The sequence below is a fragment of the Falco peregrinus genome, chromosome 2 (assembly GCF_023634155.1).
Source record: "Falco peregrinus isolate bFalPer1 chromosome 2, bFalPer1.pri, whole genome shotgun sequence".
NCBI classification, from domain to species: domain Eukaryota; kingdom Metazoa; phylum Chordata; class Aves; order Falconiformes; family Falconidae; genus Falco; species Falco peregrinus.
In genome coordinates this window covers 100,416,676-100,435,455 of record NC_073722.1, presented here as the reverse complement: position 1 = coordinate 100,435,455, position 18,780 = coordinate 100,416,676, and the positions used below count along the sequence as shown (strand labels likewise).

Below are 18,780 nucleotides of genomic sequence, written 5' to 3'. Positions count from 1 at the left end.
CATGCGCAGAATTGGCTTGACGCAGCGGGGCGTGGTTTGCTGCAGCGCATGCACATTACAAAAGAACCTTTTAAGCACGCACAATGGTGTTTTTGGCAACAGTAAGACACCGCATGCGCAGTATGGGTTTGAAGCCACGGGGCGTGGTTTCCGGCAGCGCATGTGCATTACAAAATCACTTTTTACGCATGCGGAGTGGGGTTTCAGGCAAAACTAAGGGCAGCGTATGCACAGAATCGGCTTGACGCCACGGGGCAGGGTTTGTGGCTACATATGCATATTATGAAACCCACTTTCACGCATGCATAGCAGCATTTCTGGCAAATCTAAGGGCAGCTCATGCGCAGACTCGGCTTGATGCCTAGGGGCGGGGTTTGTGGCTACGTATTTGTATTACAAAATCTGCTTTTCCACACGTGTAGTAGCCCTACTGACAAAACTAAGGGCAGCGCATGCGTAGAATCGGCTTGACGCCGCGGGGCGGGGTTTGTGGCGACATACGCGTATTACGAAATCCGCTTTTACGCATGCGTAGTAGCGTTTCTAGCAAACTCAGGGCAGCGCATGCGTAGAAGTGGCTCGACTGCAACGACCCGGGTTCGCGTCACGCCGTCGGTAGAATCTTTCCCGCACAGAGGACACGCGTTCGAGCCCCGTGGTCTGGTACCAATTTTTGGTCGCCAGAGGGCAGCAGCGCTCCCTCAACCGTGCGGCTGCAGTACCCAAATCTTTTCGCTAGATGGCAGCAGCGTTCCACCAACCGGGTGGCTGCAGTACCCAAATTTTTTCGCCAGATAACAGCAGCGCTCTACCAACCGGGCGGCTGCAGTACCCAATGTTTTCGCCGGATGGCAGCAGCGCTCCACCAATCCTATCTGAGCACTGGTACGGTGAGCACGGTCCGAGATCCCAGCCCAGTTTACACCACCGGACCACGGGAGCTGCTCGCTGCGGCTTCAGGGTTCACATAGCTCTGCCCTTTTCCCACTCGCAGCCCAGGCATTAATACTTATTGCCTCCATATACAAAAGCACCCACGTGGCTCAAGCTGTTAAATCCTTTCTGTATGACACATTCCATTTTGCTGTGGGAAATAGGGGTGCATTTGCTCTGTTTGCATTACGAAGCATGTTAGTAACAGCGATTTTAAATATATTTTTTTTAAATAGAAGAGATTTTGCAGGAGTGCACTTTTTGAGTTGGAAAAAACGAGTGGTGTGAATGTGTTGCTTAGGAAAAGCTCATACAAGTCTTCCCCTGCACAAGTAAGCCATTATGAGCTGTTGCACGGTTTAACCTCTTGAGCTCATAGCCGTTCCCTGTGACGGGAAAGTGAGGTGTTACCAGAATGAAGGGGTGCAGAGTACGCGGCAGGGCTGGAAGGTGGGACAAGGGAGCGGGGTCTTTCCTCCGCCTGCCTCTCCCCGCCCCCCCCCCCCCCCCCCCCCCCCAAGTAGCCGTTCTCGGCACAGCCCGCACCCCGCCGGTGGCCCCCGCAGAGCCCCGGGGGCCGGCAGGCTCAGAGAAGCCCGCGGCAGCACCGAACCCCTGCCCGCCCCGGCGCAGAACGGGAGCCCCAGCCCCTCCTCGGCCGGCTCCAGGCCGGGCCGCGCTGCCCGGCGGGGCGGGGCCGGAGCCGGAGCCGGCGGGCGTGGGCGGGGCCGGCGGCGGGCCCGGCCCGGCCCCTGAAGGTGGGCTTATTTCCGGCCCGCGCGGCACCCTGGCCTGGGGTCTTCGCTGGGAGCCTGGAAGACTTTTGGGCCGGGACGTGCAGCGGCGTGTTGCGTGAGCGGTCGGGCTGAGGGCGGGCGGAGGCCGGTGGGCGACCCGGGCGTGGCCGCCGGGCAGCGGTCGGCTGGGGGGGACGTGGCGGGCAAGCGCTCGGACGCGGCAGGGAGCGCCTGCTGGCGGCGGCGGGCGGCCCGAGGCGGGCGGCCCGGCCCGGGACCGGCGGGGCTGCCGGCGGTTCGCGTCTCCCCGGCAGTGACGGTGGTCAGCGGGCTCCTCACGGTGCTGCGGTTTTTTTTTTCTTGGAGCTGCGCTGCTACCTCAGCGAGGAGGTGAGGAGCGGCGCCGGGGCGGCCCCGGCGCTCCCTTGTGGCGGCGGGTCCCGGGAGGGGGGTCGGCCCGCGGCGCCCTGCCGCCCCCCCGCCGCCTCCGGGCTGCCCGAGCAGCCGTTGCAGCCGCCGCAGCTGTGCGCGGGGCGTTGTCTTTCCCCTGGCCGGGGCCGTGGCAGTGGGCTGGGGCTGCCGGCCCCCGCGGGCCGCAGAGGCTGCCTTGGGGCCTGCTGTAACGCTGTCGCTGGGAGCAAGAGAAGGAAAAGAAAGGCGGCGGTGGAATCCCCACCCGTCGCCCCCGACTGCTGATTTCTCTAAGTATTACAAAGGGCAAGCGTTGAACTACCGGGGAGGGTTGGGAGGCTCTGGTGTCTCGCTGATCTTGTGTCTTTACAGTCAGCTCCTGGGCCAGAGCAGCCGAGGGGAAGAGGCCTTTTGATTTACTTCCCAGTGAAACGGGGCTCTTTTGTTTTTTCTTTGTACCTAGGTTCATCTGGAATTGTACATTGACAAATCAAGGGAAGCTAAACTGCAGGTCAGTCTAGATGTTACTTTTCCACATATGCCTTGTGCTTGTGAGTCGGACTGCTGACAACGGAGGGATAACGTCTGTAGCTGCCGAGGGCCCACGAGGCTCCGTGTGCCTGCTGCTTCTGAGTGCTGCGCTGCTGCTTGGGCAACAGCCAGGGAGGAATTGGTGATACCTCGTGGTTACGCAGCCAGGCCTGCTGGGCGCTTAAACCAGTGCGTCCAGTCAGGCAGTATTATTTTTCTAGATCTTAAATGAGCCTGAGGTATAAACCCACTTACATTTCTGTATGGCAGTGTACTTTGTCAGAGAGCTCAGTCGCACTGATGGAGCTGGCACAGCTGTCTTGTGATTCCAGATTTGACTATCTTGTTGAAAGGCTCGAGAGCCTGCTTTGGAAGTCACTTGACAAGGCATAGCTTTGCTGTGATTTTTGTACTTGAATTCTGACTGTAATGCCCATGCCACTTGTTAGCTTTTCTCCAGCAGTTATAAAAGCAGAATGAGCGTTAAGAATCTGATTACCTTTTAACTAAATTCAAAACCAAGTTGAGGGATGAAGTGACTGGAAGTCCTGCAAGTCTGGCTGGGTATTACTGCCATGCATGTTATCTGCCTGTCTACTGATCGTTCCTGCCTCTTGTTCTGTTGTGGTAATTCCTTTGGATAATGCATTGGGCTCTAGATGTAGTGGATCTTGACTTCCTCCTGAACCCCCGAGATGTTATCGGTCTTTGCCTTCCTCACCTTTCACAGGGTGTGGGAAGGCCAGAGAGACGAAGCCTCGGCTGTTCTGTGTGGAGAAGCTGTCAGCCTTCTAAGAGAGCATGTAGCCAGCAAGCACATCATGGTGCTTTGGTACCAAGCTGATACCACAGGTCTTAATCTTTTTTTGTAAAAAGGGATCACAAGGAGATGTGCTGATGTTGAAGGGGGAAAGGTGGTGGGGGAAGGAGGCAGCTTTCGACCAATTTTAGGCTTAACTCCTGTGTTCCTAAAAATGGTTCTGGTCTTTGAGGGGTTTGCTTTTGGCTTTTTGCCTTAAGTGCGTCTACCTTTCAGGGTAATGTTTTCTTGGAAGTTGGAAATGGTCCTTCTGGGACACCAAACCAAACCCCATACCTGGGAAGGCCATTTAGCCATTTATTCCCTGTTGGTCACTTGGCCCTAGCTGTACACGCTCTCCCAGTATGGCACATTCTTACCCTGCTGGCTGAAAAATTCTGTCTTTTCATTTCCTCAGCTTGCCACAGGCCATAACACTTGTGTGTTCATAGACCGCTTTCCTTGCTCGCTGCTTTCAGATTTGAGCATCGATGCCATGGATATAACAGGAGAGCAGCAGCAGGACGTAGAGCACAAGCCATTTAAACAATGCTTGGATAAAGCTGCCCATCATGTGACTCCAGAAGTCGACAGACACGGTAAGATGCTATTCTGCCATTCTTGGATGGATGCTCTCATAGCCTTTCCATCACCGTATGCCTGCTGTGAGATTTGTGGGAACAAGGGACGGTTGAATTCACAGCATTTTAAACACCACAAACTCTTGAAGAGTTTATAGGACACAAATCTATTACACTGGCAGATCAGACAAGCTCCTCTGTGTGTGTGTATATATATTATACTCAGTACTTTTGCGAGGCAAGTCCCTCTGAAATTGGGACAAGGACTCATTGATGCATTTCAGGAGCAAAGCTGCTGAGTGAACAGGCTTTTCCTACTAGAAATCAAGCAGCTGCTCTGGCAAAACTTGACTTTGGTTGCATCTTTAAATCCTAGGAGGCTGACAAATGGGACGAGCTGGTTAAAGAGCCTCTCTCCAGGGAAAGCTCCGCTGACTTGACCCTTAAGCCTAAACTTGCATCTTACTACGTTTGCTTTGTGTGTGTTAATGCATACCTGATAAATCAACTGAAATCTATTAATCAGTTACAAGTTGGAGTAAGTGGTCTTTGGCTACATAAACCTCTCCTCTGCATTTTTTTACATGTTATGACTTACTGTTGTACTTCAGTACAAACCAGGAACGATTCTGGTAGTGTTGCAATCTAACAGTAGTGCTGTCCCGACTTTGTCTTTCTAACATGTGAGGTCCTTATTATCTGTTCTGGGAGATAGTGTAGTTCTGTGTATTGGCGTGAACTAAACTTGCTGATTTGTTGTAACTCAGATTTAACTTTTCTGTTCTTAAAAGCTGAAAGGCTAAACTAAGCCAAGAGCTGAACAGTGGGTAGGTACGAGAGCTTCTCCTGTTGTCACAGAAGTGAGGTGATACCGTTCTTACTGTTGTGTCATTTAGCAGTCTTTCTGTATTCAGAGGCTGTGGCATGACGAATGTAATGTCTGGGGTCAAACCCTGCTTTTCTGTATCTAATTCTTTGTTATCACATGTAGGCCTCCTGCCTTACTTGTGTTGCCAGCCTCCACTGGGATTACTCAGTCTGAACCGGTTGTTCTCGCTTCTTATATTATCAACGGAGAGGAAGAGAAACTTGCAAGGAGTAAACAGTCTCATCCAGGAGAGGCATTTTGAAAGCGATCAAATTACATTGCATGCAACGAGCAATTTCTTCTGCTGTTTGGAAAAAGTATATAGCTAGTTTGATTTCCACCACACGTGTGGTAAGTTAGATTGGAAGTGTCCACCCACCTTTGTGAAACTCTATGATTATCAGTTTCTGTTAGTAACACTTGATGTTCAGTCAGTTATTTAAATGGCAACTATAGCCATAGTGTGATAAAGGAAAAATCCACACAGACATGGTTACCGCTGGGCTTGCTTTAGTCACAACTCAGAGCTGGGCCACCACCCCAGCGAGTGGCAGAGAACCAAGGAATACAGCACAGCTTATATACACTTATCAGATCATTAGTCAATGTCTGAAGTTTTTAGGAGTTTCCTTTGGTCCTGTTGGTTCTGTGAATCCATCACCTGACTTTGTCCCAGTTGACTCACCTGCTCAGGTCCAGTCTATGCCTTGGTTCCAAGCTCCTCCTTGGATCGTGATCTTCTTTCTGCCTGCTTTAAGTCACACACTCCTTCAAGCGTGCTTAGTCTTTGAACAGGCAGCTCCTATTCACATGTACCAATTTTTCTAAAAACACCTGTGTTTCTGAGAGCACCTGTGTCCACAAATTGAACATCTGTTGCTTCTCTGTTCTCCCACCGATTAACTGGAGTTGGTTTTAAACCAGCCTTGGATTAGGGCTGTGCTAGGGATGAGGCCTGGTTCTGCCACTTAGCTGCTTCAGCACTTTAAATTTCTTATTTAAAAATACATTTTCTTTAACATTAACCTTAAATTTAGCAAAGCATACCTAAATATTATGGAGTAGTATGTGGAGGCTTTTTCTGATCATAGTTACATTAAAATAGTTAATAGCTTAATGATTTCTATGGTAGGTTGCATTCTGTGCTGGGATGTCATCTCATTAATTTCCATTGGACGGCAATAGAGGATTGAATTTTTAATTTTTTTAGTATTATTATTTATTTCCTGTTTCCTTCCTTTTAACATGGGTCGAGTTTTCCAGTGTCATGTGTCATATCTGTATGCAAATGGAGGACCATGTTAACAGCACTAAACTTTGCATGTGGAGTTTTATGTACTGCAGTTTCTTTATTGTATCTAAGCTGTGTGCAGTACCTCTGGGCGCTCTCTGAGACAACTTGACAGGCAGCTACTGATTACATTCAGAAAGCTGTTACTAGTTGCTGTATCTTGAAAGACTCCATGTGTTGTACAGGTGTTCTTCAAATGGCAGGAATCATGGCTTTGACAAAGCATAGGAATTAAGCTGCATTCTTCCTGACACTATCTTTTAGTGTAGTTACAGGATCAAAACTCATACTAGTTGAATTCTTAAGTGTACTCTCAACTTGTTTGAATGTTGTAAGCTGTAGAAAGTAAGTCTCATACAGTGGTTTAAGAATGGGTATATTTTCCTAAAAGTTTTTATTTGCTTGATCGTAACTAAACTACCATAAAGAAGCGAGGTTAATGATTGATTTTCATGCATATTTCATACTTTCTAATTAAAATCTCTTTTTTTCTGTGGCTAATACAGATGTCTTTAATACTTACTTCTGTCCACCTGTTATACCTCCCAGTCTCAACAAAGTTATCTCCCGATAACATTTTGTCCCCTCAGCAGTGTCTGACTTACCACCTGCCCTGGCCTTTTTGAGGCTTTTAAGAGGGTAGTGCAGCAGTGCCTAGACAGTGAGCCTTAGAGGGCTTTTGTAATCCAGCAGACTTGGTCCTGTCCTTCAGGATTTGTGAGTGAAACAGCCTGGTTTTAAGGGGCCTCTTCTAATAAGAACCCATGTTTTTGAAAATTTTAGACATGCAGTTCCTTGGCTCATTTATTCCAAACTCGAAAGTTTGCAGACCTTTGGTATTTATTTTTGTTTTTTGGGAAAACCAAGGTCCTGTTTGAGTTTTCTGGAGGCATGTCTTGCCCTTTGGCAGGTTTCAGCTGTCACCAGCTCTCGTCTCCTCTGTTACAAGTTCCTCTGCAGCCTTCTGCACTTAAGAACATAAAACTCCATGAGTTTGTGCCCCAGCTGTACTGCAGCTGCACATTCAACACACAGAGTGAGAGCTCTCTGACTCATTGGCGGCTGTGGTCTGGGAGCCAGTAATGCTACTGCGCATGCACCAATACAGGCTGGGAGGTGAAGGGAGCCACAGCAGGCCTGCAGAGAGGGACTTAGGGGGTACCGGTGGGTCAAAAAATGGACATGAGCCAGCAACCTGTGCTCGCAGGGCAGAAAGCTGACCATATCCTGGGCTGCGTCCAATGAAGCGTGACCAGCAGGTCGAGGGAAGTGATTCTGCCTCTTTGCTCTCGTGAGACCCACCTGGAATATTGCATCTGGCTCCAGAGTCCTTGGCAAAGCAGGTCCAGAGGAGAGCCACAAAAATGATCAGAGGGCTGGAGCACCTCTGCTAAGACAGGCTGAGAGAATTGGGGTTGCTCAGCCCGGAGGAGAGGCTCTGTGGAGACCTTATTGTGGCCTTTCAGTACTTAAAGGGGGCTTGTAAGAAAGATGGGGACAAATGTTTTAGTGCGTCCTGTAACAATAGGACAAGGCTTAGTGGTTTTAAACTAAAAGAGGGTAGATTCAGACTAGATATAAAGAAAAAATTTTTATTAAGAAACTTTCATTGTAATGGGCTTCTGCTCAGCATTGCCTTTGATAACACAATCCTCAAGGGCAAAACTGGCCTGACCTGAAATGGAGAATTGCTGTGCTCCCTTTTAAGCACAATTTTTCCTAATTATTTCCAGCGTGTCCTTTGACATGCTGGGATGTAAGTACATCTACGCTCATTCTCAGTTTAAATGCCACCAGCCAGCATCTACCACTGAACAGTTTCTAAATCTGCAACTGAACCGCCCTGTTGGGTTTTCCCTGCTGCCTTTGGAGGAGCCATGCCTCTTTGGATGCCTCCGTTACCAGTGAGGCCTATCGTGGGATTGCAGTCTCTCTTTTGGTCACAGCAAACTATATACTGAAGGAGGAACCCCTACAACATGGATGTGCAGCATAACGTATGTGGTATGGGACCTTTATAGGCATTAAAGAAAAAAAAGACCATTTGTAGCTAACTGAGCCCGCTTCAGGGAGTTTTGTTCCTCCTAAATCTTCTCATATCTCCTCTGCCACTGTATCTCTGATAACTTGTCTTTGATTCTTAGCCATTCCCCAACCCCCTTCCTATAGTATTGGTTGTTTTCTGAGAAATACAGATTATTAAAAACAAATAAACAAGTACATAATGTGGGATAAAGGTCTGACTATTGAGCTAATGGTAAATCATTAGTAACAGTAATAATCAGAAGGCTTTTTCTAAAGCATGATACATTCATTACCAAGCTTCAAGGAACTAAATACATTGATCTGGAATTTGCTCTATTTCCAGCAAAACAAAACATGTTCAAGTGAGAAATTCAGCTACACCCTCAGAATGTAATTAACATATGATTTTTCAGATTGTATTTAATTTATAAATATGAAATTTGCATCTGGGAAACAGCATGCTCATTTGCATGTGATAACCATACCAGAAGCCCAAACAACACTTCTGCAATATATGCGTCAAGAGGGGAAAAAAAACCCCCAAACAACCAAAACGGTGAGATCAGCCCTCAGGACTACTCCACAGTCATCAAACAAGCCAGCGTTCATCAATCAAGGGCATTCAGTTTTGCTACAATTTCTTACACAGGCTTGTGTTCTGCAACATAAATCCTGTCTATTAAAGCTAAAAGGTTGGGGCAACAACTGCTGGGGAATACCATCATAATGAATTGCTGTTGAATTTATGTTTTAAATTTCATCCAGTCTTATGTTCCAGGCCCATAAATATTCAACGAGTCTTGTAAGTCCTTGGAAAGAAAATATTAGACTCATACAAGCAATTTTAGGTATAATTATCTTTCAAGCGACTTCACTCAAATTGTTTTGCATTTAAGACTAATCCTTCTGTTGTCCTGCAGCCCTAATTATAGTATTTATCTTCCCCCTTCAAAGCCCTATTTCTTACCCTAGCAGCTTTTTAAGCAAGGCACACCTCAATGAAATACAGATAAAGCTCCAAAAATAGCACTTGTTCTGTTTGCAGGAAAAACCTGCACTGTGCATTTACCCTGCGGCTAATTCTGTATTTCAGGATCTTGAAATGTACTGTTAATTAATGCAGTTACACGCATTTTATTTTGCAATTAATTCTGCCATTGAATCCCCAGGAACTGAATGAAAGAAGTGGACCTGTACAATGGGTATACTATGCTCTTTCTTTTCTTGGCACAATTGCTTCAGAAGTGGAGGCAGTTTGGTAGTGTGTGGCAAAACCCAGCTAGAGCCTGTGGTGCGTAGAATGAGAGCTTCCTGAATTAGGATTTAATTTTAATTAGCCCTAAAGCACACATATTACAATTTTTAGAGTTAGTTTCTACATTCCCATTACAGACTTAACAGTGTATTCTCTATGAACACTGATTCTGAGTTAAGTCTTCCCATTTTTGTGTGGTCCCACGCAAAAAGACCAGCAAGGATTCACCAGTCTTGGCTCTGCTGTTCTCCCCGGCAAGGAGAGCCAGCACTGCACTTCCTGCCTCTGCTTCTGCCCTGCTGTGGAGAGCATTAACAGGTAACTGCTCTTACCCCTTACAGAGGGTCTCAGTAGGAAGCAGGGGGGGTCTTTGCTCCCTAGAGTGAACAGAAAATTTGTCAGACTCTTGTCCTTTGCCGAACGCACAATCAACAGCTGGCTCTGAACACCAGCCTTTGGAAAACAGGTTGTACTGAAGTTGCTTACCTTAGCAACAACCAGAGTACCTTAGAGGTGGACTATACAGTGTTTGGAGGGACATAACGTAGCTTGATAGAACTGGGGAAAGGATTTAGTTATATCTCTCTAAGGATTTAAGGAGAGCAATAGTCAAGCTTTCCTCTTTGGACCCATTACAGCTAATTTTAGAAATGGAGAGGGTTTCAGACTTATGAAGTCGCAAATGAAAGAAACAGCAGCGGAGGGAGGAACCGGAGGATGACTGTGGCAGTAAGGGTATTGGCACATTCTTTCAATATTTTAGAGTGATATATCAGAAGATTTAAAAAGTGTTTGTGCTCCTAATGCAATTCATTTACTGTCAACTTAGCCTGAGTATTAAGCAACCCAATCATCTGCAAATGCTACCTTCATGTTTAATGAATACACAAGCACTTCAGTCTTCTTTTTCAACATATTTTCTCTTGTCTGTTGGGCTCATAACCTAACCTGTCCTGTCCCTTTGTCCCCTCAGTCTTTTTAATCTTTTGGTCAAGAGCCATTCCACATGAAAATAAAGAAACAGTTTTGTCAAAGGCTTGTCAGCAGAGATGGGTGCTTCCATGTGGAAATCAGTCATTTAACGGCTCAGTGGGATCTGAGCATTTTTTTTTTTTTCGTTAAGTTGCCCAAAGTAATTCCATCACTCCAGGATTTATTTCACTTCCACCCTTTTCTGCCTGGTTGGTCCAAGCCCAGTTGCTTTAATGTCTGAAACTTAACCCCCATCTAAGAGCAGGGCTCTACAGCCTTGCACATGTCCCAGTATTCCTAGATGCCACAGGTACCTTTAATTCTGTCTGACGTAGCCAAAGGAAAGTCTTGATCTTCCAAAATCTTGATTGTGTTTAGAATTTTAGAGAGTAAAGGATACTATAAAAAAAAAAAAAAGGACACATGGTCCCCAATATAAGAGCAAACTGTAAGATAAAACCAGAATTTCAAATTTTTTAAAGACAGTCTACATTTTCTAGAGAGCTAGATAATTTTAATGTACAATTTAATCCTCTTCAAATGAACCATATTTTCATCTAATAACTATTCCATGTCATTCCTATGACATCTGATTTTAGGTATTGAGGCCACTTGAAATCTCTCATCCTTTCCAAAAATGTAGGCCAGCATTTCTTTTGTCCAGTGCCTGAAAAATGGTTCTAGAAATTCATTTTGCCTAGAGCATTGACTTTAAGTTAATTTAAAACATTTGTTTAAAATTAAACAATACATTTTAATAAGAACAGCAGAGAGCATCTGGTTACTGAGGAATTTTAGTTGTGGACACATGACCTGAAACAGCGTATAGAAAGAAATCCCTACAGCACCTTTTAACCCTTCCTCCTCCAGAAGCAAGTCATATAACCTCTTTATGATATTTATGCTTCTTGCATTGCAATTTCCATTCTTGTGTATTTCAGCACAAATCTTCTTAAGGCATAAGTCCTGCTATAACTATAACCTTGCTAGATAGAGGTCTCGTACTTCATTTATTTGATGCAATCATGTTACCTCAGGCACTGAAACTAAAAGCCCCTCTACTGCCTCAGAAATTAATCCCTGCCATTGAAAAGCTGTGCTGTTATTTTAGAGGCTTTAATGAAGTGAAATGATCTACAGAATCTTTAATTTAATTTTGAGTAATATATCACAAGGTTATATGCTTGGAGCATAGCCTTTGCCATCCCTTACAACCTCCTAGCTTCTTCCCAATTTTTTTTTCTTTTAAAAATAAATTTAACAGTAGGAGTTACCTGAAATCAAATTAAAACAAATATAAACTCCTTCTTAACTTGTACAAGTGTTCACAGCTTACCTCACCCACTGCAATGCATGGCCAAATCACTTTGCTGTTTGTGAACCGCCATGCTTGCCAGGGGCAGTGCCTACCCATCCCCTTCACTAGCCCTTGCTCTCGTGGGTCCATCTCGTGAACACAGCTACAGATGAGGAGCAGCAGAAGTGTTCCCCAGGCTTTAGCCACAGTCCAGCTTGCATTTTCCCCCCTCAACAGCACTTTGTTTCTTTGTTACCAATTTTTCTTTATTTAAATACATTTAAAAGTATTAAGAAATGCATCATTTTTGCTCTACTGTCTTGAGAAGGAAATGTAACTTGGTTATTATATAAAAATTAACAATAGGTAACCTTCCTTTAATTGAATAAAAGTTTGTTTCCTGAATCACAGCAAACCAGGTTTCTACTTTAAGCAAAGACAACATGATGGCTTGATCTCAAATCCCACAGAAAACTGTATCCATCCTTAACTTTGCACAGTATAGGTGTGTAAGAATCAGTATGTTTATTGGGACCTTCCTAAGATGTCACACTGGATCACCTGATGTAAAATGTGTTCCTGATCCAGTACAGTTTTCACACAAACAAATAACATGCATGCAAGGACTTCCATTAATGTGTCTTAATATTAGAAGTTTTCTGGGAAGACAGAAATTCAATGATGGGAAGCAGGGAAAAAACAATGAAAGACAGATGAAATGGGCACTTCCACAATGCTCTTGCAGCAGGTGTCACATAATATAGATGCTATTCTCCCAAACGTCCTCTTAGTTTTGCCTGGAAATGCATGTGTTCCTGTTCCCATCTATTTTTGGGAAGGCCAGAAGTGCCCCAGAGCACTATAATTATCTCCGTCAGAAATGTCAGAAGAGTTTACAGCTGAAGTAGGTGTCTGCCCAAACAGGAAAATCAGGTACAGCCTCGGGTGTTGGAGAGATACGACAATCAAGTTGCTGCACACAGTTATCAGGGGAAGATCTGGGAATCTGGCTGTACTAGCAGAAGAGATTTGTGTAGCATCTCTGCTTTAGAAAATGAGTCATATTATCCCTCTGGGCTTTAGCTTCAAGCTATTAAAGGCCAAGAAGATAAACTTATTTTAACCAAAACCTTCTTGCTTCATCTGTTGGAAGGAAGAAAAGCAGACAAGCCCTTCAACATAAATGCAGTAATGAGGATACACTTGTGATGCTTTCCCTGCTTTTCTCTTTATTTATTTCCAGTCTTCCCTGCAACACATTCCAAGGTTAGAATCTTTCTACTGAGTAGCCTGATATAAGTGGTTTTAACAAGCAAAGTCAAATTTTGTTATGGCAGCGTTAAAATTTAATTACGTTGAGTTTTATGTGTGACTGAGTATCCATATATGGCAAGAAGTGAAAACTACATTTTCAACAACATATTTCAACTGGCAGTATCTTGTTGAGAAATGCAAAAAAACCCCAAAACATTATTAAAGAGAGTAAGCCTTGCAAAGACATTTTGGAAGGACTAATGGCTTAGACCTTGAGTTCAGATTTGGGGAATGCTGAATACCAAATAGATGCCCAGCTACAAGCAGCTTTCATGTGTGTCTTTCCCCTGACACACCAGGGCCTGATATTCACTGGAATTCCCATCTCCCATTGATTTTATTAGGAATATTGGCTGTGCGGTACAGCTTTGAAATCAGACTTTTGTGTCATAATCCAGGCACTCAACACTAACTACTGCTTTAAAACTGAGGATTTAAAGTGTTCCATCTTGTTAGTTCACCTGTATTTTTCAGAGAAACAGAAAATTCCGAGAAATCCAGATTTTGCAGAGTTTGCGACAACACGCCGCACATAATCTCAGAGCGAAAGGCTCCTTCTCTGGCCTTGGGTACACCAGCTTCCTCCATGGAGTGAGGGATAGTTGTGGGCTGATATGAAAGCCGCAAGTATCCATTTGCAGAGCAAGCAGATTAACACCGTAAGCCACCGAATCATTTCCACTGTGTATATAGGCAACTGCATAAGCAAAACACCCATGTTTTGCTGCATATTATACTCCTTTATTTTTGAATACAGTAGTTCCCTTGGCATTAGTAGTAAATGAACAGTAAGTTCATTTCATCTGAAAGACTAAACAAACAGGCACTATCAATGAGAATAAATCAGATTGCAGCAGTACTTTCAGGTAGCTGGTAAAAATAATATTTTCATCTAACTCAGCTGTAACTGCCATGAACTACTGGGAAGGTTAAGGCTGTGGCTCAGTATCCTAGTGAGAAAACACACAGAATTATTCAAAGCATGCAATTTAGTTGCCAGTCACTTGCCTGGGATTAAAAGCAGAAGGTGGCAGAGCTGCTACCCCTGCCACCAACAAAACAAAGATTAATGGAATATTCTGAAAGACCAGCCATTTAGCAAATTTAATTTATTTTTTTCTTATTATTGTTTAGTCCAAAATGAGGAGTAAGCCCACTTTTAAGACTCTGGACTAGGGTTTGTGAGATGTGAGTTCAGTTCTCAGCTGCAGCATGGACTGCCTGGTGCGGACAAGCTTGCACAGGAGATGACCGGCCCCATTTCATGGGACTCCTTGCAAGGCAAAAGTAATGGGAAAGTTTGAGCTGCTCAAATGCAGTGACTCTAAAACCACAGTGATTGCTGCAGGTAGCACTATTTGGATGTGCTCTGCTGTAGCTAAAATTAGAATCTAGCTCTGAAGGATTTAGTGCTCAGTGAACTCTGTCAGGCCTTTTCAGGGGCAATGAGCAATATACAGTTTGAAATGTATTCTTTGTTAATCTCAGTGAAATGAGAAATAACATGACTGCAGTCTGTGCACTTGCACCAGATTAAAACCAGTCCTTAGCATGCCTTAGATGTAACACAGTGCCTATTCAAAGGAATAAGAGCAGAGAACGTTATTTTTTGCCTTTTCTTCCACAGAGAGCCTTACCCAGAGACTGCCGCCTTATTTTTTTGACACCAACATGGTCATCTAATTCAAACTTATGCAGAGCAGAGACCTTCCCACTTCCTACATCCAGGCTGGTGGCATCACCTGAACCAGAACATTGCTTCCAGAAAAACATCTGAAACCACAAGTGACAAACCTGTTGCAATCCTTGATGACTTGTTCCCTCACTACAAGAAACTCGTTTCTGGTTCTGCATTTGTAGAGCTACAGCTTCATACCCTGATGGTCATGTCTTTGCCTATGGATTAAATAATCTGTTAAATTTATGATTCCCACCTGAGTGCTTAGGGGTTGTGATCAAAGCACCACAAAAGTTCCCTTTGATACATGGCATGGATTGCACTCTTTGACTCTCTCCGAGATGCTTTCCAGTCTTTCAGTCATTCCCCTTTCTGAATCCTCATCAGTTCCTGAGCCAGTGTGTGTATGAGACAACAGCTGGTGCAAAGAGGAAGGTTAAGTCCTACACTTCTGAAAATGTTTCACTTCTCTATTTTGCTGCCCAATACCTGCTAGACCTGACAATTCAGCACAGCTATGCTGACTACATGGGTCTGTTGAGGACATCAGCTTTGCCAGCTGTTCAAGGATTGGACACCCACTCTGCCTCTGCTTTCCAAGCTGCGGGACTGGTGGGCTGGGCTGACAGCCAGCTTGTAACTCCATCCATCCTCATGAGCTCCACTTTCCAGGCAGCTGCTGGGGACCAAGTCCTCTCTCCAGTTCATCAGTGCATGGCCACTAACCCTAATGTTGCAGCTCCAAAACCAAGAGGAGAATTAGCTCCCCAGCAAGTTTTAAGAACACAAAACCTGTCCATCTGTGATACAGATGCACAGCCCAGCCCTGTGCCTTTGGGAACTGGATCTGCAGCAAAGGTGTAGAGAGCTTTATGGCAAGTGCTGGAGGCCACGATGCCTGTGAAGGACCTTGAAGGCTAAAGAAGAAAGAAAGTAAGATAAGGTTGGCTGAACACCTGAAGAAAAATGGGATATGAAGCAAGGCCCGAGTGGATGTGCAATGCCATGTCTCAGCCGCTTGCTAAAAGCATGAGACTCACAGAGATAAGAAAGAGAGGAAAAATATGCAAGAAGTTCAGTGCATTTGTAGCTTAGTAATTAACTGTAATTATGTGTAGCCAAGAAGTGTGTGAACAGTATTGATTAACCAATTTTAATATGTTGCATGTGAACAATGAATGAGGATATGTAAGCATGGGGTTTAGACTAATAAAGGGTCTTCTGGTCGGATTCTGGAGTCCATGTCTTAATCTCCTCACAGAGGTAGCGCACAGGGTGCTCTCAGAGGTCTTTTAAGTCTTAACAACCTGAACTCTTTGCTAGAGAATATCTGATGCCAACTAGACCAAAGTTATGAAAAGGATATGGTAATAAAAGGCTGATTTTGATTGTGGATGTCAGCACAGAGTTGGAGGGTTCTAATAACAGTGATAACAGGTATACTACCAGCAACTGTCTTGGTAGTCATTAAAAAAAAAAAGAATAAAATAAGAAAAACTTAATAAAATAGTGTTTTCTAGGCAAGAGACCAGTTGGGAGTGTTGCTCTTTTCTGTAAAAATTGAAAGAGACTATCCCCCAAATCAAACTGCTTTGCAACTGAAATAGGCATTTGTAATTAAAAGGAAAAATAGCAGGAAAATCGATTGCCATGTACATGGCTGCCTTCCCCCCAGCAGTAAGCTGCCCACCCTCACTGGGCGGGGGGGGGGGGGGGGGGGGGGCTGCCCTGGGACAGAGTTTGGCTGTGCAGCCCCCCCTGCAGCCCCCAGCCTGGCCCAGCCCCAGGGCTCCCGCCCGCCCGTCTCATAGCCTGACCTGGGGAACAGCTGTTTGCTGCAGCCACAGCTCAGAGCATGTGGATGAAAGATGTTCTGGGCACAAATCAGTGTGATCACAGCTTGGTGAGGGTAAAAGATGCACAGGCTCAGGAGGGCCAGGGAGCCCAAGCAAACCTGTAAGAAAACAGGTCTGTCACTGGGGAGCTGACACCTACCTCGCTGCGCCAGCACTCACCCTGTGCCCAGCTCTGATAGCTTCGGATTGGGGCTGCATTTTGTATTTTTTTTAAAATTTTTTTTTTTTTTTTTTTTTGCTACAGTGCTAAGTACTGCTGGGGAGAAGGGTATATACCCACAGTACTACTGTTTCCCTCCCTTTTGTCCCATGAGGTGTCTGTAGGTCCTGCTTAGAAATGGGTATGCACATAAGTACAGCCTATGCCAGGCAGCTTGCAGGAAGGCTTAGCTGCAAAATGATGCCAGCCATGATATAGCTCAAAAGACTTTAAAAAAAAACAACAGGTAGTTACTATATATTGTATATACTAAAAATTAGAAGAGATTTAATCTGTCATTAAAATCATTGTCACTACAGGAAAAAGCTCTGTGGAATATTACTCTCTATTGACTTTGATGGGAAACTGTATTTCTATTGAGTGAGAAATCAGGAGTGGTCTTTTGTCCCATGAGCATCTGCTTTCCAGTAAGATCTTTAATTGACTTCTACATAAAGATTATGAATGAATCAAAAACTGGTTTATGCCACAAGCAGTGACACATTTTTTCTCTTCCACACCAAATGTTTAAATGTCAATCTATTAGCTTAGCAGATTGCCCATTGGAAATAAGGATGCCTTTGGAGGCTTGGAGCACAGGCTGTGTTCCTTATTAGCCCCTTCCATTTGTTACGTTGCATTTTAGTTTATATTGAATATTCATTTCCATAAGGTAAAAATTAAAAAAAAAACCCAACCAACCACACAGCAAATCAAGACTTTATGAGCTGAAACTTCACCTGCTTTGCAGAGCTGTAACAACACCTGGGCTAGCCTGCCCCACGTATTTTGGTGCTTCACACAGCTCAAGAGCTCAGATCTGATAGCAACAGATAAGGTTAAAGAAAGGAACAAAAACCAGGTGGAAATTATTACTGCCTTGCTTTTTCTTGGCACCATATGTAAAAGAACTGTATTCATGTCAGATTCCCTCAAACACAGCATGAGATGACAAAACATCTCAAGAGAACTGAAACGTAACAGCAGCCTCCAATCAACCGGAAGAGAAACCCAAAAAGATGCTTTCCTATACTGTATGTATCACATACCAGTTAAGAGGTCTAACGGCAACCAGTGCCTCCCTCTCCAGCCCCTGCAAGGGGAGGCTTTCTACCTATTGTCAATGCTGTCCTCCCTGAGCTGTCCCCAAATACAGCTGCAGTGACCACCGAACCACCAGTGCCATCCAGCCAGGCATAGTTTCCAGGAGACCCTAGGAAGAAGGCAAGCCCCAAGACCTTCCTGCTAGTTAGTGAAAACTTATCACCATCAAGAAGGCAAATTATTCCTTTAAAGGAAAATTCCTTAAAACTCCTTTAAAAGGAAGTTACTGTTAGTAACTTGTGTCCAAAAACCTGTCCCAGCCTCTTGGGTTCAATGCGTGCAATGAATCAACACACAAGGTTCAGATATCAGCCTTGCTCTGCATTTAGGGGCAAATATAGTCTAAACAGCCAAATAATCACGCTATCCTCTCAATACATACCAAATTTATTGTCACTGCAATATTTCAGCAAAGGCACTTTTTGAAGGAGGAACGGGCCACAGAGCAATTAGGATGAAAAAGAGTTTTCGCTGCCTTTGGCTCAGCAGCTCTCATCTGTCACGGAAGGAAATTTATGCTCCTGCAGAAAGCCCACATTAAAAGGCTGGGAGGAGAGCATGCACCCCCTTTTGTTGCAGTGGCCAGAAGCATCTCTGCAGTGCCAAAAATACACATATGGAAATCACAATTTTTTATTAGTGCTACTATCACAGAAAATAATAAACAGCCTTCACCTCTCCCATCACAATTAGTTCTTTCTGTCTCACGTTTGTAGTAGTAGTTGTCCCAAAGGTTCACAAGAATATTGCATGAAGCAGCTCCTTTTGGACTGGCCTAAGGTCTCCTCACCTCTGTGGCTCCTGCTTGAGGCCCGCTGGCTTAACTGCTACAAGAGTTAAGAGCCTGACTCCTCCACTGCAACTCTTTACTCCCAGGGACAGTCCAAGAAAGCATATTCTCCAGCAATAAAATTATAGTGATGTGTTTT

At 44.7% G+C, this 18,780-nt stretch overlaps 1 protein-coding gene across 1 annotated transcript; it reads left to right on the top strand.

Moving 5' to 3' along the window:
* Positions 1-848: 848 nt before the first annotated feature.
* Positions 849-15,922, top strand: LOC106112186 (uncharacterized). The gene is made up of 6 exons (XM_055795094.1): positions 849-890; positions 1,458-1,691; positions 2,545-2,592; positions 3,830-4,010; positions 4,984-5,211; positions 14,642-15,922. Exons 1-5 carry the CDS (start codon positions 849-851, stop codon positions 5,187-5,189), a joined length of 711 nt encoding a protein of 236 aa, XP_055651069.1. The 3' UTR covers positions 5,190-5,211; positions 14,642-15,922.
* Positions 15,923-18,780: the final 2,858 nt, after the last annotated feature.

Coding starts and splice junctions, on each gene's coding strand:
- LOC106112186 (XM_055795094.1), top strand. CDS start 849: ATGGCAGCAGCGCTCCACCAATCCTATCTGAGCACTGGTACG. Junction 891..1,457: donor CCTATCTGAGCACTGGTACG/GTGAGCACGGTC, acceptor CCCCCCAAGTAG/CCGTTCTCGGCACAGCCCGC. Junction 1,692..2,544: donor GCCCGGCCCGGCCCCTGAAG/GTGGGCTTATTT, acceptor CTTTGTACCTAG/GTTCATCTGGAATTGTACAT.